General features: G+C 44.4%; 1 protein-coding gene across 5 annotated transcripts; it reads right to left on the bottom strand.

Moving 5' to 3' along the window:
* Positions 1 to 750: 750 nt before the first annotated feature.
* LOC106606759 (pyridoxal-dependent decarboxylase domain-containing protein 1) lies at positions 751 to 15298 on the bottom strand. Of its 5 annotated transcripts, none has more exons than XM_045720046.1 (24): positions 15084 to 15298; positions 13562 to 13638; positions 13340 to 13408; positions 13111 to 13191; positions 12401 to 12547; positions 11901 to 12090; positions 11679 to 11747; positions 8770 to 8848; positions 8182 to 8266; positions 8023 to 8071; positions 7794 to 7895; positions 7462 to 7587; positions 7304 to 7354; positions 6531 to 6611; positions 5619 to 5679; positions 5332 to 5402; positions 5148 to 5253; positions 4695 to 4866; positions 4389 to 4507; positions 4119 to 4240; positions 3802 to 3894; positions 3584 to 3680; positions 3395 to 3493; positions 751 to 3242 (listed from the first exon to the last, which is right to left on the bottom strand). In XM_045720046.1, exons 2-24 carry the CDS (start codon positions 13636 to 13638, stop codon positions 2953 to 2955), a joined length of 2436 nt encoding a protein of 811 aa, XP_045576002.1. In that variant the 5' UTR covers positions 15084 to 15298; the 3' UTR covers positions 751 to 2952. The 5 variants fall into 5 exon arrangements, with proteins under 5 accessions (XP_045576002.1, XP_045576001.1, XP_045576003.1 ...); XM_045720045.1 differs by having other exon boundaries at positions 12401 to 12550; positions 15084 to 15296; XM_045720047.1 differs by lacking the exon at positions 6531 to 6611 and adding an exon at positions 6946 to 6990 and having other exon boundaries at positions 12401 to 12550; positions 15084 to 15294.
* Positions 15299 to 21376: the final 6078 nt, after the last annotated feature.

Raw genomic sequence — 21376 nt, 5'->3', positions numbered from 1 at the left:
GGTGTAACAGTGTTTCCGTCCCTCTCTTAGCCCCAACCTGGGTGCGAACCAGGGACCTTTGCACACATCAACAACTGACACCTACGAAGCATCGTTACCCATCGCGCCACAAAAGCCACGGCCCTTGTAACGCAAGGGGAACAACCACTTCAGGTCTCAGAGCGAGTGACGTCACCGATTGAAACGCTATTTGCGCGCACCACCGCTAACAAACTAGCCATTTCACATCGGTTACATTGGCAAATGAAAAATGCCCACTAACAGGGATGTAAATAAATGTGCACAAAATTTGAGAGTTAAGCTTTTTGTGCGTATGGATAATTTGTGGGATCTTTTTTTCAGCTCATGAAACATGGGACCAACACTTCACATGTTGCGTTTATAATTTTGTTCTGTATGGACACTGCTGAGGTTCAGCTGAGGCCTTGGTGCAAAGTACTAATTCTGCCACTAGGGGGAGAATGTCTAGCAAAATGTCCAGCAGCACAAAACGGTGCATCAACAAAGGCAGGGCGAAATAACACTGAGGAAAAGGTTTGAGCATTGCAGAGTGTATTTGGGTTCTTTAATTCCCCATACTGATTCCACTGGTTATTTCTGATGGGGAGAAACACATCAACCTGACATTGGTACTAATCAGGATTTCAATGATGTTGACTGTGGAATTACTGATACATTCGTAACTAACAATGATTAACACTTTTGACTTGTAAATTCAAGAGTCCCTGCAAATGATTGATAACACAAACCTGTTTTATATCATGTTTTAATAAAGCTGATTGAAGAATCCAATATATCCCTCTTTCCATCCCATGAAATTACATTTGACCAGTGTTTTTTCAGACATCTTTGCGAAACAGGCATTGAACTTCAATGATACTAGTGCAGTACTTCAACCACCTATGTCCTTAAAACATTAATCTATTCAATATTTTCACTTCAGAAAACTAAATTAATGGTGTATCAAAAATAACACTCCCAGTTCAACATTAAATATGTTATTTTTCTCCTTTGCTATGAGTAGATTATTGCACCAGAATTGCTGATTAGGAGCGGAATAAAAAGTAACATGTACATACATGTTTAATGAATATGAAAACAATGCCCTCAATAAAGTAAGGTGATAAAGACATAATAACAAAGCCTTACGACAAACGGAAATTATATCAGAGTACAGTGAACCAAGATCATCTTTATAGTATCAAATTCAGAAGACAACAATTACGTTTGTATTTTCAAGTTAAGTGCACATTCTAAGTTAAGAAAAACTTAAAAGTATAAGCTCATTCCATTCTGTCTGCTTTGGATATAAAAATGTCTAACGGCACAGTGTTGTACAGTGGATACAAAAGCAGTTTTATAAGCAAATGATTCACATTTCAAAGTCCTTGTAACGTCAGTAGTCTGACACCCTAGGTCATTAAAGTTCTCCCAATTTTTATGACTACATAGCAGAAATATGATTGGGCAACGAGAATGTAACACCTTTCATTTCAGTAATTACAACTGTGTACAAAACATGTCGTAAACCCCTTTAGAGCTGTAGGTCGAGAATAGTTAAATTCTCTAGGTAACTTCTCCCTTTTGAAGACTATCGTATGTAAGGAACATAAAACTGGATCCTTGACAAAGGGCTTAGAGAAAAGGTATGTGAAATCAAATAGAGATTGTAATGGAAGCAGGACGGAAATAGTGTCAATTCAAGTCAGGAATCATAATTCTTCATCAAAGTAGTTATTGCAACAAATTCTAGACTTATTTTGAGAATAAAAATAAATGAATTGAAAAGGTTTTGATTAACACATACTATGTGCAACATTAAATAAGGTAGTGCAGTAATAATGGACAGAACAAATGGAATATATCGTTTCTTTTTTAAACAGCTGCATCGAAACCAAATCCTTTAACCTGCAAATATGTTATCATTAGTCTAGGCATTATAATAGCTACTAGGCTACAGTATGTCTTTCTCACGGGAAACATCAACATAACTTACAGCCACTATATGTTTTGGCAAAGAAAAAAAAAAAGTATTTCCTCAGAATGCATGTTAAGCAAGACTTTGCTTGGGATGTAAGGAAATGTTAGCCCCATTGGTCATATTATTAAAAACATACACCAATCAGACCCAAGTATGTGAAAAAATTAACAGGAGGGTGTTTGACAAACCGTGGAGGGTCTATTGGGGTAGTGCACATATACTGTGGGTGTGTTTAAAGATCAGAAACAGGTGGATGTGTGTATTCTTTCTCGTTCAATTCATATCACAGTATGCTTTCATTTTTCTACTACATTTCCCTCTATATAGAGCTGGTTTTACTGATCATGATGGCGATTGAGTGGATAGAAATAGGTGTGTATACATTACATACAAACTAAAATTGTTTTATTTCCAGTGTTAGTCACACATTACTTGGCTTGCATATAAGCCGTTTTACCTCCGGGCCATGACGAGACCGACTGAAGTAGAGTGGAGGCCATGAACCAGGAAGTCCTCAGACGACCCTTCACCTTTGACTCCCTGCCTCAGGTGTAGTTCCTGCTTGACCAGAGTTCTTAGGTCCTACTCCAACATAGTTATTTATTAACCCACAATGATTGAGTCCTCAGACAGTCAGACACAACCCTAGAGACTAAGGCTGGATTCCATTCTGAAATCCTGGTTCCTTCCCTTTGTCCTTGACCTAGAGCCCAGTCATCAAGGGACTGGAAAGAAAAAATAAAGTAGAGATAAAATGACAACCCTTCTGGTAGGCTAAATGAAGCCTTTGCTGTCTAATTATCTCTCATCCCAGTTTCCAGTCCCTTTAGATCTATAAGGAGACAGTTGTCAAGAAAAGAGGCAAGGAAGAATTATTTGAGAATGGAATGAATCCCTGCTCTGCAAAACCTGCTGGACTGGCCTGGAACCTTTCAGAGCTCGTTTCAAATAACCCTGCCCTGGGGGCTGTCCTATCTGCCTGTCTCCTCCACTGGTGCCTCCTGGCCCTCAGGCTGTCTCTCCTCCTGTTCCCCTTCCTGTGTACCCACCTCGCCGTTCTCCTGCGTGGGCTCGGGTTTAGCCGGCACCTGGGGGGTCTCTGAGATCTCAGGGGCCATGGAAACCGCCTCGTCTGGGACAAGGTAAGGTGGGGTGGGTTGTGGGACCCTCTCCCTGGAGAGATCCTCAGCCTGGCCCACGGAGCTGGTCTCACTGTGGGAGTCAGAGCCCCCCGCACCCTCGCGCCGGAACAGCCTCTGTCCTGCAAGTGGAGGAAGAAAAAGAGGAGGAATCAGAGAATAGTAGTCTAAGATTTCCAGTATTTTTAATAAATAAAATATGTCCCTTGATTTTAAAAGAGAATGACTGCGAAATAACAAGAATATCCCATCTATAGATTAAGTGAGACCATACCTGGCAGTCTCTTGGCAGAGGAGGTAGGGGTTTCTGGTGACGCCAGCCCACCTGTCTGGGCCTTCATGGAGTAGGTGGGCTCTGTGGAGTCCAGGGAACCTATGGGAAACACACAGTCACTTATTATACCACCGGAATGCAGATGTACAGGAGCAACCTAGGAGAAGGCACACACACACAGTTGTGTACCTGCAGCCAGGTTAAAGGTTCTGCCCTTCACAGTGCTCTGGAACGGAGAGAACCAGTTCAACACAGAGCCGACCAGAGGAATCTGTCTCAACACACCCTGAGAGAGAGAGAGAGAGATGATGGTGAATATTTTTTATACAAATCAGTCCATAAAATGTGCATGTATACAAAGCATTGATTAATGTCATACACATACAAAAATACGCACACACACACACCTCCTCCATGAGCTTGTCCTGGTTGTCTTTCTGGAGCTGGAGCTCTGCCTCCTGGATGCCTTTCCTCACGACCTCTGTCATGTTCTCTAATAGCTAGTGACAAGATGGGACAGAAGACAAGTCATTTACAACTCAATCAATGCAATAGGATTGTAGTATTGCATAGATTTGATTACATTTTATCATCAAAAATCTATATAATCTGGAAGTACCAGCCATGTTGGAGGAAGTGACAGACTGGAGGTAAACAGAAGTACCAGCCATATTGGAGGAAGTGACAGACTGTAGGTAAACAGAGTAGAAGGAGATAGCGTTACCCTGCCGTTCTCCTCTATGTCCCTCCCCAGGGCGGCTATCATATCCACTAGCTCTGCCACGTCTAGGTCCTCCGTTGCCATGCCAATAAATATGCAGTCCTTCTCGGGTCCGAACTCCAAGCCTGAGGATGGAGGGAGAGAAGTTAAGAGGTAAAGCAGGCAGAATCAGAACCAGGTCTGAATCATTCCTTGAATTGAGTGAAAGAATGAAACCTTGCGTTTCAGATGTGATAAAAGGAGCTCTGTGCTGTGGACAGGCACAGTACTGACCGGTGGAGAAGATGAGGTCTGCGTCCAGATCCCCTAGTTTCACCAGCAGCTCACTGTTGATCTTCTCCACCTCCAGCTGTCTCTTACTGTCGTTCAGCTCCTCAATCCTCGGCTCATACCTGAGTGGATACACACAATCATTTTGTGGACAAGTCACATTGCTTTACACAAAACATTTTGGTTGCAGTTGCACATTATTTTACTGTACAGAAATGACCAGGTATTTACTATGAAATGGAATGGTAAAATGGTAATTACATAGCTACTAATGATACTAATACTGAATGAATAACAGTATATTCCTACCTGACGGCTCCCAGGCCAGGCCAGCTGAGGTCCTCTATGTAACTGAGGGCAGAGTGGCGGTACACCTCCTCTCTGAAGTCCAGTCTGAGACGCAGCGTACAGTTCAGCACAGGAACCAGCTCAGTCAACCGCTCCACCAGCAGATCCACGTCACACCTCTGGGTCTCCAGGGCTGGGAGGGAACAGGTCAGAGGGCAGAGTTCAGAGGTCAACAGCTACAGGGTCAACAAAAGGAGAGTTGTGCCTGACTAACACCCACTATGGTGGGTGGATTGACTGACGATGATCAGGTGTTCTTCATTAACTGTACAGGTGAGTGTGTGTAATACAAATTATGGTATGTCTAACAGGTGAGTGTGTGTCTTACATGTGAATGTTTATTTTACAGGTGAGTGTGTGCCTTTCTTTATGATGTATGTACGTGTGTCCTACAGGTGAGTCTGTGTGTGTTACCTGCGGCGGTCATAAGAGGGGTGAAGCGGACACAGGTGCCCTCGTCCTCCAACTCCACTATGTCTACCCCGCTGGCGGGCACCAGCTGTGCCAACCGCTCACACAGCTACAGGCAGACACAATCAATCAACCAATCAACCAACCAAGATTGTCTCACCCGTTACACATGTATACAAATGCTCACCCATCTGTTGAGGGAATCTAGCACTTCTCTCTCTCCAGCAAAGTAGCCCTCCACAGAACCACCACTGGATTCTGAGTAGAGGGAAGAGGGCATAGCATTATGACCTATTACATGTAACATGCCAAATTCAAATACATAGTATATTTACGTGATTCTCATTTGATTGCATTATTACATCATTTGAATGCACACATTGCATCTAAAGTAAGTTGGATGCAGCTGAATAAGAGTTCCTGGTTAGTTGAGGAAAATGTGTTGGAACAGGAAGAGTAGTGTTAACCACTCACCTGCACTGGTCTCCTGGGAGAACCTGAACACGACTACTGGAGAGTTGAGCTCATCCTCCACCTGCAGCACAGGAAAGGTGAGACAGACACACAGGTGAGGTTCCACACATCCAGGATCATAACCTTTGACCTTTAAAACTCTGTTGTCATTAACATGCAAACAGGTGTACTGTGTGAGAATGGGCCGGAGAAGCTGTGTGATGTGATGCTATGGAGATGCCTGGGTTTGTGACACACATCCTCTGTTTGAGCAGTCAAACTGGTCTGCATGGAGATTGTTAAATCATGCAACTTTAAAAAAAGTTTGGGCATAAATGTCAATGCCTATGACTTCCATTCACAATGGACATGGCTGTGTTTTCCATGGACTTTATATACATGACTAACTCTTACAACTGACCATTATATTGTATGTACTGTGTATACTTTGTACATAAATCATTAATTCGGGCAAATGTTAGTTTTGGAGAAAATCTCAGCACAGAAAAGACACTACTATTTCCTTCTGGTAATTTCTCCCCACCTCTAACAATTCACAGTAAGGGTATGTACTACAATGTTGGATTGTTACTGTTGTACCCTGTTAGGGGTACAATGTAAACACAGTGAGGTCCATCTTTGATGACGCCTGGGCCAAAGTTCAACTTTAGAGTCATCAGGATTCTGTGAAGACGTGGTGGTGGAGGGACAGTACATTCTCTGCTGTGCCTAAAACATGCCTGTAGTGATGAATGGACAGGGATCAGGAAGTGGACTGATTGCAGTTTTAGCAAATGAGTGCCCTCGATTTGCGCGGTGTCTCAAATACAGTGCCTTTCAGGGCATTCAGGTGGACAAACATGGTCAGGTACGGAGTGAAACAGAGAAAGAAAGGGGAGAGCAGGCAGGGGGAAGAGGGTTGGTCCCACCTACAATAGACAGAATGAGAGAGCCCAGCAAGTCCCGTAGAGAGCCCCCTGAGATCAGCGGGATCCGAGAGAGAGACACCACACCCTGTAACCAAGGCAACCCAACAGCTCACTATCTACAGTATACACACACTTCCAACACACGACACTCACTACAACAAAACGGTACTCAAAGCCACCATCAACACAGTAACCAGACCCACACACACTGCTTGTTCACCAGATCAGCTTCAGCAGTTACTGCACTGCACCGTTCCAATGATCTTTATATCATCTACATCTGTCAATCAAATTCACACTCTGTTTCAGATTTTATAAAGGTCATTATCTGCTCAGAGCTGATGCCTGTGAACAAGGTCTTTGTTTTGTGACAGTATGATGGAGGTCTCTGTTAGCGAGGCTCAGTGCCGTTTCTTTACCATAGTCAAAGCATCGACGAAAGAGATCTCAGAGTCAAGTTCATCCTGATGATGACAAAACAGACGTCAGACGCCCGCATCTTTATAAAGGTGTTTTATGTGTTAGAGTTGTGTGATCTTATGATAGGATAACTTTAGAAAACAATCTTAAAACTCAACAAGCAAAAGCTCATATATTGGGGGCCTTCATCATATGACCTACCTATGTGTAATGGCTTTATAGTGCCTTCGTTTACACCCATAGTGCGTTATAAAATACAATAAACAGCTTATGACTGCTTAGAACAGCCTCAATGCATAAATGCTTTCCATATACATTAATAGTAGTAGATAGTTAAACAGCAAGTTGTGGACCTACTGAAGTCTTTATGGAAGCCAGAGTCTTCAGTTTCTCCAGAAGCTGTTGGCTCTACAGACAAAAAGAGATACGGCACAGGTCAGTTTGTTAGCAGTAAGGTGTTAGAAATTAATACAGATCGCTTACCCACATGGTAATTACTAACCCAAAGTACTTACGAGCTCTACAGCGTGTCTAATCTTCTCCACTATCCCATCATGGCCCAGGTACTGCAGGGAGAGCCAGAGAGGCAGGGCACGCAGCTTCTCTACTGGCTGACTGGAGGTCAACCCAGCTGCCAGAGACTAACACAGGAGAGAGAGAACTCAAATGGATAGGTGAAACCAAAGATTCCACCACATAGCCTACACCAATCCAGTCATGTCAGATCTCTAGTAACTTCAAGAGAGGCAGGAAGAAAGGATGCAAGTTTAAAGGCCCTACAGCTACAGACAGGGAGAGAGTTAAGAGGGGATACCAAAGAAGAGAGAACAGGAAGAAGAAAGTGTACCAGGGCTGGGTCCTCGTGTCTGTAGAGGGTGACAGCTGGGACAGCAGGCAGGCCCAGCCACGGACCCAGGGTCAGGGTCATACTGTCACTCCTGGTGGCCGCCTGGGACAGGGGAGGGGGCAAAGACACATAGTAGACATATTACATTACCGTACTATACAGGCATCTTACAGTTTATTAATTTAGAGTTCGGAGGGTCACAGAATGGGAGAGCATATCCTATCCGTACCGTCACGGGGGACGAGACCTCCCCCAGAGCCAGGGTGGCCAAGATGACCCTGAGAGACAGAAAAGACCAAGCAGTTATAAAGCATTTACAAACCCCTCCAATATGGTTGGTTAAAGACATATTAGAAGTATTACAAGTATGTGTAATGTTGTTACCCACCCTTCTATGTGGAGCCACATGCCATACTGTTCACACAGCTCCTTTAGACGGCCCAGCTTGTCTGTGTGTCCCGCCCCAGGGGTGCCTGGGAAGACAGGCAGTGAGTAGGCTCTGAGTCACTCTGCAGTACGTCTTGGTCAATATGTCAGTGATAGAGGGACTGACATGTCAAATAAAGGTTAAATCAACCAAGTAAGTCATACAATAACATCCTGGTTGGTCAAGGGGTAAACATTGTTTCACTTCAGAGTGTAAAACTGTGTTGTGTTGCTACCATGCTGTGTTGTTGTCTTAGGTCTCTGTGTTGTGTTGTCTCTTGTTGTGATGTGTGTGCACATACATACACTTTTTTTTTTTATCCCAGCCCCCGTCCCCACAGGCGGCCTTTTGGTAGGTCATCATTGTAAATAATACATTTGTTCTTAACTGACTAGTTAAATAAAGGTTAAATTTCATTTTTTTTTAAAGTGTCACCATGCTAGGTTTTTCAATAAGCACACAATCTTGGAGAAAATAAAACTTTTAAAGAGTAGATGTGTGTTCTTTGCCACTTCTTGTATTAAAAAGATGATAGAATTCCCCACTGACCAGCGTTGGCGATCAACAGCAATGGAAGCTTCCCAGTCTCCACATCCTCTCTGATCAGCTTGTCCAGCAAGGCAATGTCCTGCAAACAGCAAAACACCCAGGGAGAAAGATATTGTTTTCCATTTAAAAATCAGGGTAGTATGGTAGGTAGTCCACATACAGGCACCCCAGTATCTTAAATACATAAACTCAAAAAAAGAAACGTCCCTTTTTCAGGACCCTGTCTTTCAAAGATAATTCGTAAAAATTCAAATAACTTCACAGATCTTCATTGTAAAGGGTTTAAAACACTCTTTCCCGTGCTTGTTCAATGAACCATAAACAATTAATGAACATGCCCCTGTGGAACGGTCGTTAAGACACTAACAGCTTACAGACGGTAGGCAATTAAGGTCACAATTATGAAAACTTAGGACACTAAAGAGGCCTTTCTACTGACTCTGAAAAACACCAAAAGAAAGATGCCCAGGGTCCCTGCTCATCTGCGTGAACGTGGCTTAGGCATGCTGCAAGGAGGCATGAGGACTGCAGATGTGGCCAGGGCAATAAACTGAAATGTCCGTACTGTGAGAAGCCTAAGACAGCGTTACAGGGAGACAGGATGGACAGCTGATCGTCATCGCAGTGGCAGACCACGTGTAACAACACCTGCACAGCATCGGTACATCCGAACATCACATCGGCGGGACAGGTACAGGATGGCAACAACAACTTCCAGAGTTACACCAGGAACACACAACACCTCCATTAGTGCTCAGGCTGTCCCCAATAGGCTGAGAGAGGCTGGACAGAGGCCTGTTTTAAGGCAGGTCCTCACCAGACATCACCGTCACCTATGGTCACAAACCCACCGTCGCTGGACCAGACAGGACTGGAAAAAAGTGCTCTTCACTGAGGAGTCGCGGTTTTGTCTCACCAGGGGTGATGGTCAGATTCGAAGGAATGAGCAGGCAGGGGGAACAGGGTTGGTCCCACCAACAATAGACAGAATGAGAGAGCCCAGCAAGTCCCTTAGAGAGCCCCTGAGATCGGCGGGATGCGAGAGAAAGACACCACACCCTGTAACCAAGGCAACTAAGGAATGAGTGTTACACCGAGGCCTGTACTCTGGAACGGGACCGATTTGGAGGTGGAGGGTCCGTCATGGGCTGGGGCGGCGTGTCACATTATCATCGGACTGAGCTTGTTGTCATTGCAGGCAATCTCAACGCTGTGCTTTACAGGGAAGACATCCTCCTCCCTCATGTTTTACCCTTCCTGCAGGCTCATCCTGACATGACGCTCCAGCATGACAATGCCACCAGCCATACTGCTCGTTCTGTGCGTGATTTCCTGCAAGACAGGAATGTCAGTGTTCTGCCATGGCCAGCAAAGAGCCTGGATCTCAATCCCATTGAGCATGTCTGGGACCTGTTGGATCAGAGGGTCAGGGCTAGGGCCATTCCCCCCAGAATTGTCCAGGAACTTGCAGGTGCCTTGGTGTAAGAGTGGGGTAACATCTCACAGCAAGAACTGGCAAATCTGGTGCAGTCCATGAGGAGGAGATGCACCACAGTACTTAATGCAGCTGGTGGCCAAACCAGATACTTATTTTGACCCCCCCTTTGTTCAGGGACACATTCCATTTCTGTTAGTCACATGTCAGTGGAACTTTTTCAGTTTATGTCTCAGTTGTTGAATCTTATGTTCATACAAATACTTACACATGTTAAGTTTCCTGAAAATAAACAGTTGACAGCAAGAGGACGTTTCTTTTTTTGCTGAGTTTATATACACACACACACGCGTTTATATACACACACATGTATATATACACACAAAGTATGTGGACACCCCTTCAAATTAGTGGATTTGTCTATTTTTGCTGGCATGTGTATTAAAATCGAGCTCAGTGACTTTCAGCATGGCACCTTTCCAACAAGTCAGTTTGTCAAATTTCTTCCCTGCTAGAGCTACCCCGGTCAACTGTAAGTGCTGTTATTGTGAAGTAGAAATGTCTAGGAGCAACAATAGCTCAGCCGCGAAGTGGTAGGCCACACAAGCTCACAGAACGGAACCACCAAGTGTTGAAGTGCGTAGTGCCTAAAAATGATCTGTCCTCGGTTGCAACACACACTACCAAGTTCCAAACTGTCTCTGGATGGAATGTCAGCACAATACCTGTTCGTCAGGAACTTCATGAAATGGGTTTCCATAGCTGAGCAGCCGCACACAAGCCTAAGATCACCATGCGCAATGCCAAGCACCGGCTAGAGTGGTATAAAGCTCGCTGCCTTCTCTGGAGTGATGAATCACGCTTTACCATCTGGCAGTCCGACGGACAAATCTGGGGTTGGAGGATGCCAGGAGCACGCTACCTGCCCCGAATGCATAGTGCCAACTGTAAAGTTTGGTGGAGGAATAATAGTCAGGGGCTATTTTTCATGGTTCGGGATAGGCCCCTTAGTTCCAGTGAAGGGAAATCTTAACGCTACAGCATGCAATGACATTCTAGACGTTTCTGTGCTTCCAACTTTGTGACAACAGTTTGGGGAATGCCCTTTCCTGTTTCAGCATGACAACGCCCCCCTGCACAAAGTGAGGTCCATACAGAAATGGTTTGTCGAGATCGGTGTGGAAGAACTTGACTGGCCTGCACAGAGCCCTGACTTCAACCCCATCGAACACCGACTGTGAGCCAGGCCCAATCGCCCAACCTCACTAATGCTCGTGGCTGAATGGAAGCAAGTCCCCACAGCAATGTTCCAACGTCTAATGGCAAGCCTTCCCAGAAGAGTGGAGGCTGTTATAGTAGCAAAGTGGGGGGACCAACTCCATATTAATGCCCATCATTTTGGAATGAGGTGTCCACATACTTTTGGTAATGTAGTGTACATTGTATGAGCCCTATCTAAATGAGGCTGATTTACCATTTGGTGCTGGGATCCAAACATGGTGTTACAGGGGACGGTGCACAGGCTGGACAGAGGCAGACCCAGCTGAGGAAGAGAGGATTTCTGTTAAAGTCAATCTACATTGAATAACTTCTGAAATATCTTCTCTTATAACACTAAAGTAACATCAAAATTGTTTGTCTGTGTGTCTTCATGTAAGAACACGCAATGCGTTTCTATGCCTGCTTCTACGCCTACTTGGCTGCAGAGGTGCTGTCCCAGGCCAGGCCTGCAGGTGGCGCTCTGGTAAATGACAGGCTGTCTGGAGTTGAGCACGGTGTAGCCCTCTGTGGAGTAGTCCTCATAGCGGGTGTTGATGACCAGGCGACACACCTTCAGCAGGCCCTCTCTGTCATCTTCATGGTAGTATGCTGAGCCACTCTCATACCTGGCAGGACATCAAAATTAGCAATGCACCAGGAACAAGCACACACATGCACTCGACAGACAGACCCAGATGTAACCGATGTGAAATGGCTAGTTAGTTAGCGGTGGTGCGCGCTAATAGCGTTTCAATCGGGTGACGTCACTCGCTCTGCGACCTGAAGTAGTTACCCATCTCGCCACGGCTTTTGTGGCGAGATGGGTAACAATGCTTCATTGGTGACTGTTGTTGATGTGTGCAGAGGGTCCCTGGTTCAAGCCCAGGTTGGGGTCGAGGAGAGGGACGGAAGCTATACTGTTACACAGACACACACCTGAAGAGTCTGCAGAGCCAGAGTGTTGTGTCAGACGCGATGCGTGTGATCAGCTTCCTGAGTCTCTCCCTGTCCAGCACGGAGATGTAGGCTGCTAGGCTGTGTCCTAGCAACGCCATGTGACCCTGCTCTCCGACATTCTGCATCCTGCTGGGGGACAAGACACACACAGGAAGTGAGGTCACAAAGACGTGATGTTGATAAACTGTATTATACTGATTGTATTGAGAATATTTAAGATGAATAAAGTTCATATACAGTGAAGAGTGATTAACACAATGCTTAGCATATTTATATGTTTTCACGTTCTGTTTGTGCAAGGTTCTGTTGATAGTGATTGACGCCAGACTAGAGGTACAAGGACACTGATTATTACTGTATTCTGTGAAACACGGTGTGATTCTGTAGCAGCTGACAATGTCACTGCAATTTGTTTTGACTTCCTACAAGCCTCTTAGGCTGTTTTTTACAGAACACTGATTAGAATATAAAGGGCCTGTCTCCAAGAGGCCAGATAGACATTTTCTCTGCCTCTGTTCTGGAGGCGTCTCCCTGTTGCAACTTTAATAAACTGGATAGATTTTTTATTGATATTATCAACGACTTCTTTTTGTTCACTTGGAAATTCTTATTATACTGATAAGAAAATTCTAAGATGGCCTTCCAACTGACATATGCTCTCAGTAGTGGTGTTTTAATGTCAGACCTACCGATGGCTTGGCTTGTCTTCCTCCTCATCTTCATGCATGAGATTCTGGACCAGCTGGAGTATACTGGCCACATCCTGCCCACTGGAAGTTTGGAACAAAACACACAACGCGTTGCTTGAGGGAACTCATTGCTTCTGTGAAATACCATCCACATTTGTATGTTTGAGAGAGAGAGAGACAGAAAGACACTAGATTGAGAGTGAGAAACAGGGGTATCTGCTGTACTCACTCTCCCTGTAGGGGTCCAGGGATACTACACCTGCTGAACTGTCGTCTATCTGCATCCGGTTCTGATGCCCTGGAGAGAAACAAACAAAACAAACAAGTCAGATAGTCCTTCAGGTGTGTGCATCTGACTTGTGTTAACATACAGTATGTGCGAAGATATGTGTGTCATTAACAGCCAGTGTAATACATCTTTATGAACAAACACCAATTGATAAAAGCTTACTTTCGGCCATCCTCCAAGATCTTCATGGCCTCGTTGAGGTTCTTGCCCATTTCAGCGAGTGTGGGGTCGACCATCATCTACGGTCAGAAGTCAGAGACTGAGCAAAAAGACACTAAAGCAGATGGATACCTCATTCCATCTCAAGAGTTAGACAGAGCCATAGCCAGAGACTAGCTAAAAACACATCTTCCAGTTCTCTCTCCCTCTAAAGCCTTATATTTAACACTAATCCTCCCTCTACCCTCCTCTGTCACCTATTGGACTGCACATTGAGGTGGATCAGAGGTATAGTAGACAGAGGTCAATCTAATTGTTAATATTAGTCAAATATTGACATTGGCATGATGTAACAGACTCTACCATAGTCTAGCTCATGTTATTGCCAATTCCAGGCGACTGGAGAAGCAGTTGAAAGTAAATACAGTCTGACTATAACTTCTATTCATTACCAGTGGTGCCTCAAGGCCCTAATTTCTGTCTGAAATGATAATGGGTGTGGTTATGGATACACCTGTTATGTGATAGAGTTGGATTACCTGGCTGATTTCATCAAACCTGATTTTCTGCTTCTACAACATGCCACTCAATATATTTATGTCCTGCCTAAATATTTGTCTTTCAGTAAATGTCTGTTAACCAATAAATAACATCCTTGATCATGATGACTCTCTGGTTGTCTACTGAAGTATGTTCTGACCAGGGGAGTTTAAGAGCCCTGACGCTTGCTCTATAACACGCATCGCTTGCCTTACGGTTTTGGAAACATAACTAACGTATCTTCCATATCAAATTAAAATACTACACAGCCATATCTCCAAGTTGCATTACTTGTTTACGGAAGAGATAGGTAGCCATCTATGCTAAATAGCCATCTAGCATGCTCCAAATATCTGTGTGTAATCGTAACTGTGGAAAGTGTAGTTCGTCGACTGGAGGCACACACATCTTGTGGATATGTGCAAAACTGCTAAAGTAAGTGTATATTTTTATTTTATTTATTGCTGATATGAAAAGGGGCATATCAGCATGTTTCGAAAATCGGTTTGAAAGCGATGATTATTGACCTTTCTAAATGTTAAAACACAGCATCGGTATTGTAGTTCAAAACGATTTTCCCAGTCGGAGCTCGTTTCCCCCCGCGTTCTCAGTTGTCTTGGGGGCGCTGAAGTGGGAGAGTTCACAGTTCCCAGTTGTTTTGAACGCGGCAACTGCGCTAGTCAGTCAGCTATCCGTGACCATCCATAACAAATTAACAGCATCGTCATCACGATGATAAGCTGTTTTATGAATGGAAGGTGGCAGCTTCTTAATTGACGACATAAGCCATGAAAAAACAAGGACATGCAAGGGTTAAATGCCACATTGCGTGAATAAAGGAAATACATCTAGTTCCGCGTAATTCTTAGCAATGACAGCTGGCTTACCGCTGTTGGTGCTGCTAGCCGTACTAGCATTGCTAGCCATAGTTTGCCTAGCGTTACCGCTTGGACCACACCAAGATTGACAGCCCGTTTGTGCTTACTTTGTGACGCGGTGGCTTCAGACAGTTGAAAAGCTTGAGAAAAGGATACGCCGCCTATCCACTCTTTATGGACGTGGGGAATATTATAATATTGACGGCTGAACAGCTTCGTTATCCCGCTAACTCCTGTAAATGTTAACTTCCTGGACTGGCGCTCCGTATTCCACGCTGGCAGAGTTGACGTATCGCTACGCTTGCCACACCACCAATGTGGTGCTGTGTGTATCTTGATTGGCTGATAGGTGCTTAGCTGACTAGCAGGCAGTGGAGTGCAGGGTTTTTAAATTGGGCCCCTGTAATACTTTGAAATAGCCGAGTAATTAATTCCTCCATTCATTGAAGTAATGATCTATTTGGATGAAAGCAGGGCATCTAGTGCATTATGCACCAGTCCATCATAGACAGATAAGTGATTATTTCAGTGAATGTAGGATGTATTCAAACAGAGGGAGAATAAAACAGCCAAAAAGTCAAAATTGGCTATATTTTACAATTTATCTTCTTGAAATCTGATTTTAAACCTAACCTTAACCATGGCAGGTAGCCTAGTGGTTAGAGTGTTGGGCCAGTAACTGAAAAATTGCTGTCAGCTCTGGGATTCGATACAAGGCAAAAATCTGTCGTTCTGCACTGAACAAGCCAGTTAACCCACTGTTTCCTGGTAGGCTGTCATTGTAAATAAGAACTTGTTCTTAACTGACTTCACTAGTTATTTTTTATTTTTTTAAACCACACAGAAAATGCCTGACCTTAAATTAAGACCAAAAAGCAGATTTGTGTTATCTAGGGGAAACCACTCCCAATTGGATGAGCTCAATGGGGAGGGGAAGTGAAGAATCAAAGAAATGCAATTGAGATTCTCCCAGAGTGCAGTACACGTTCTTATTATTATACCTCAGTGGTAGTACCCTAGAATAGATGATGATGATGACTAATAATGAATATGGATGTGTGTATGTAATTATATTACTATGTCATTATTTGGACAGTAATGCTGAAACTTTTAATTTGGCTCTATACTGCAGCATTTTGAATTTGAGATAAACATTTTAACATGAGGCAACAGTACAGAATGTCATAATTTATTTGAGTTTCTTTCATAAATATCTGTTTTACCGTTTAGAAATGAAAGGATTGTGAATTAAGTCCCCCCATTTGAAGGTGCCAGAAGTACACTACACGACCAACAGTATGTGGACACCTGCTCGTCGAACATTTCATTCCAAAATCATGGGCATTAATATGGAGTTGGTCCCCCCTTTGCTGCTTCCCAGAAGAACAGCCTCCGTTCTTTTGGGAAGGCTTTCCACTAGATGTTGGACCATTGCTGCAGGGACTTGCTTCCATTCAGCCACAAGAGCATTAGTGAGGTTGGGCACTGATGTTGGGCGATTAGGCCTGGCTCGCAGTTGGCGTTCCAATTCATCCCAAAGATGTTCGATGGGGTTGAGGTCAGGGCTCTGTGCAGGCCAGTCAAGTTCTTCCATACCGATCTCGACAAACCATTTCTGTATGGACTTCGCTTTCTGCATGGGGGCATTGTCATGCTGAAACAGGAAAGGGCCTTCCCCAAACTGTTGTCACAAAGTTGGAAGCACAGAAACGTCTAGAATGTCATTGCATGCTGTAGCGTTAAGATTTCCCTTCACTGGAACTAAGGGGCGTAGCCCGAACCATAAAAAATAGCCCCTGACCATTATTCCTCCTCCACCAAACTTTACAGTTGGCACTATGCATTCGGGCAGGTAGCATTCTCCTGGCATCCGCCAAACCCAGATTCATCCGTTGGACTGCCAGATGGTGAAGTGTGATTCATCACTCCAGAGAACGTGTCTCCACTGCTCAAGTGTACAATGGCGGCGAGCTTTACACCATTCCAGCCAACGCTTGGCATTGCGCATGGTGATCTTAGGCTTGTGTGCAGCTGCTCGGCCATGGAAACCCAGTTCATGAAGTTCCTGACGAACAGTTATTGTGCTGACATTGCTTCCATAGGCAGTTTGGAACTTGGTAGTGAGCATTGCAACTGAGGACAGACGATTTTTATGCACTACGCGCTTCAGCACTCGGCGGTCCCGTTCTGTGAGCTTGTGTGGCCTACCACTTCACGGCTGACCAGATGTTGCTCCTAGACGTTTCCACTTCACAATAACAGCACTTACAGTTGACCTTAGCAGCTCTAGCAGGAAATAAATTTGACGAACTTACTTGTTGGAAAGGTGGCATCTTATGACTGTGCCATGTTGAAAGTCACTGACCAGTAAGGCCATTCTACTGCCAATGATTTTCTATGGAGGTTGCGTGGCTGTGTGGCTGAAAAAGCCAAATCCACTAATTTGATGGGGTGTCCACATACATTTGTATATACAGTGCATTCGGAAAGTATTCAAACCCCTTCCCTTTTTCCACATTTTGCTACGTTACAGCCTTATTCTAAAATTGATAAAATATTTTTTTTCTTCATGAATGTGTTACATATAAAAAAAACAGATACCTTATTTACAGAAGTATTCAGACCTTTTGCAATGAGACTCGAAATTGAGCTCAGGTGCGTTTCCATGAATCATCCTTGAGATGTTTCTACAACTTGATTGGAGTCCACCTGTGGTAAATTCAATTGATTGGATCTGATTTGGAAAGGCACACACCTATTTATATAAGATCCCACAGTTGACAGTGCATGTCAGAGAAAAAACCAGGCCATGAGGTCGAAGGAATTGTCCGTAGAGCTCCGAGACAGGATTGTGTTGAGGCATAGATCTGGTGAAGGGTACCAAAAAATGTATGAAGCATTGAAGTGAAGGTTCCAAAGAACACAGTGGCCTCCGTCATTCTTAAATGGAAAATGTTTGGAACCACCAAGACTGTTCCTAGAGCTGGCCGCCCAGCCAAACTGAGCAATTGGGGGAGAAGGGCCTTGGTCCCTCTGGTCCCTCTGACAGAGCTCCAGAGTTCCTCTGTGGCAATGGGAGAACCTTCCAGAAGGACAACCATCTCTAAGGCTGAAATCGCTGCCAAAAGTGCTTCAACAAAGTACTGAGTAAAGGGTCTGAATACTTATGTAAATGTGATATTTCAGTTTTTTATTTGTAATACATTTGCAAAAAATTATAAAAAACTGTTTTTGCTTTGTCATTATGGGTTATTGTGTGTAGATTGAGGAGGTAAACATGTTTTAAATATCTCTTTTAAAAATAAGGCTGTAACGTAGCAAAATGTAGAAAAATCAAAATAGATAATAACAGAGTAGAAGCAGTGTATGTGCAGTGTGTGTATGTGTGGCGTCAATATGCATGTGTGGGGGGGGTTGTGTCTTTGAGTGTATGAATGTGAGTTGGAGTGTCAGTGGAAGTATGTGTGAGTGTGTGGGTAGTGTCCAGTGAGTGTGCAATGTTCACGATTATCTGTAATCATGGCAGCATCCACATTAATGTAGAAGTGTTCAGAAACATATAATATTCTTATTTACAATAAAAGTGACTCCAATATGACACAATACATTATTTACCATTAATTTCTATTGGGCACAAAATAATCTGAAACACAACCAAAACAAATTACAAATCCATCAAACAAGTTGGTAGAGTCACAAGCTTGATGTAATCATTGCGTCCTAGTAATATGGGACCAAATATTAAACGTGAGTAAATTGAATACAATATCAGTGAATTTGTCCAAATACTTTTGACACCATCAAATGGAGGGGACTAGATACATAAAGTGCATTCAGTAAAAACAGTAAAACAGATATGTCTGAAAATACCCTCAAATAAAAGGATATTTGATCTGTAATCCAAAATGCTGGATTATAGAGCTACATTTAAATGTTTTAGCTTCACTGTCCAAATAAATATGTAGGGGAGTGTATATAGCGGCACCGTTAAAATGTGCAAATGCAGATGAACCAAAGTTCATTCAACTGTTATAGGTAGCCCAGCGGGAGTTGGACCTGTAGCCGAAAAGTGTTCAGTTCGTGTCCCGGGCCGGGTGCTGGAAGAAGGGAAGAATTGATCCGACAACTGGAGGGTTGCTGGGTTCACATCCTCAAGCTATTCCCCTACGGTGGAGCCCTTGAGCATGGTCCTTAACCCCACTCTCCATCCAGGGATGCTGCACTGCAGCTTGACCCTGTGCTCATCTCAATTGTATGTGTGGTGATGTACACATACTTGTACAGAGCAGAAGACACATTTTCGTTGTTTGCTGTAACATATGGGCAATAAAGCTGTATTGTATAACATTTTCTTAACCTCACATTTATCAGGTATTGATTCTGCCCACTGGACACAAACTGGTTGAATCAGCATTGTTTCAACGTAATTTGTCAACATATTTTGATGTGGCATCTATGTGGAAAATATTTTCTTTTACAAAAAGTCATCAACGTAAACTGTTGTTTTGAGGATGAAATTTCAACCACAGAATTGTCCTCATGGTAACAAATGTTAAACATGGACAAACCTTGTATAACATATGTTGGATTTGTACCTTTGAAACACATCAGATCTTCAATGTTATATCCACAACCTCCTACTGGAGAGTTGATCTATCTACAGCTATCAATTTGATCTCCCATCCAGGGTTTTAACCAAGTTCAGCCCTGCTTTGCTTTGTCACGGACTACTACCAATGTGCTATTATCAGAATGATTACAGAGATATATCTTAATAACTAAATAGATTCACAGTTGCTATTGAAGTCAATCCAAAGTGTAGGTTTAATAGAGTAAACGAAATATAACCATACTCTATAAGTCATCAATGATACTATTTAGGCGTATATAGAATTTGTGAAGTCATCAACAGCTGTTGTTTCAATTCAAACCAGGGTTACATATAGGGTTATAACAAAAAATAGACAATACATGTGTTTCATGCTTTGGTTGATGTCAAATTTAATCTTCAAGTTAATAATTGTCACACTTGTTGTCTTCGTCTTCTGACGATAATGCGAAATCGCCATCAGAAAATGTGGACCAATACGCAGCAGGTACGTGAATGCTCATCTTGATTTTTAATTATCTTCAAAATGAACGTACAAAATAACAAAACACGAACGATCAACAAAAACAGTCTGGTAAGGCACAAGGCGAAACACAGAACACAACACCCCGAACCACATAAAACAAATACCCCCTGCCACGCCCTGACCAAACTACAAAACAATTAACCTTATATACTGGCCAGGACGTGACAGTACCCCCCCCTTAAAGGTGCTACCCCAGAAGCACCTTAACAAAAAATAACCCCAAGCAACACCAACAAAAAGTCCCCTTTTCTAAAGGGAGGGAAGGGAGGGTGGCTGCCGTCAACGACGGCACTGTGCGACACCCCCCCCTCCCCAACCCACCTATTTCTGGAGGTGGCTCTGGTTCCGGCCGTTCCAGGCTGTCGGGCCACTCTGGCATCGCCGAGGGGCAGTTGGGCCAGTCTGGCATCGCCGGGGGGCAGTCGGGGCAGTCTGGCAATTCGGGAGAGTCTGGGCAGTCTGGCAATTCGGGAGAGTCTGGGCAGTCTGGCAATTCGGGACAGTCTGGGCAGTCTGGCAATTCGGGACAGTCTGGGCAGTCTGGCAATTCGGGACAGTCTGGGCAGTCTGGCAATTCGGGACAGTCTGGGCAGTCTGGCAATTCGGGACAGTCTGGGCAGTCTGGCAATTCGGGACAGTCTGGGCAGTCTGGCCACTCCGGCAGTTCAGGGCAGTCTGGCCACTCCGGCAGTTCAGGGCAGTCTGGCCACTCCGGCAGTTCAGGGCAGTCTGGCCACTCCGGCAGTTCAGGGCAGTCTGGCCACTCCGGCAGTTCAGCACAGTCTGGCCACTCCGGCAGTTCAGCGCAGTCTGGCCACTCCGGCAGTTCAGCGCAGTCTGACCTCTCTGGCGACTGTTGACTGGCGGGCAGCTCTGACGATGACTGTTGACTGGCGGGCAGCTCTGACGATGACTGTTGACTGGCGGGCAGCTCTGACGATGACTGTTGACTGGCGGGCAGCTCTGACGATGACTGTTGACTGGCGGGCAGCTCTGACGATGACTGTTGACTGGCGGGCAGCTCTGACGATGACTGTTGACTGGCGGGCAGCTCTGATGATGACTGTTGACTGGCGGGCAGCTCTGATGATGACTGTTGACTGGCGGGCAGCTCTGATGAAGACTGTTGACTGGCGAGGCTGGGTTGACGCACTTGTAGCCTGGTGCGTGGTGCTGGTACTGGGCTTACCAGATTATGTACACGCACCTCCAGGCTAGTGCGGGGAGCGGGAACAGGACGAGTCGGACTGGGTTGACGCACTTCC

Source organism: Salmo salar, chromosome ssa06 (assembly GCF_905237065.1).
Source record: "Salmo salar chromosome ssa06, Ssal_v3.1, whole genome shotgun sequence".
NCBI lineage: Eukaryota > Metazoa > Chordata > Actinopteri > Salmoniformes > Salmonidae > Salmo > Salmo salar.
This window is presented reverse-complemented; position numbering and strand designations above follow the sequence as displayed.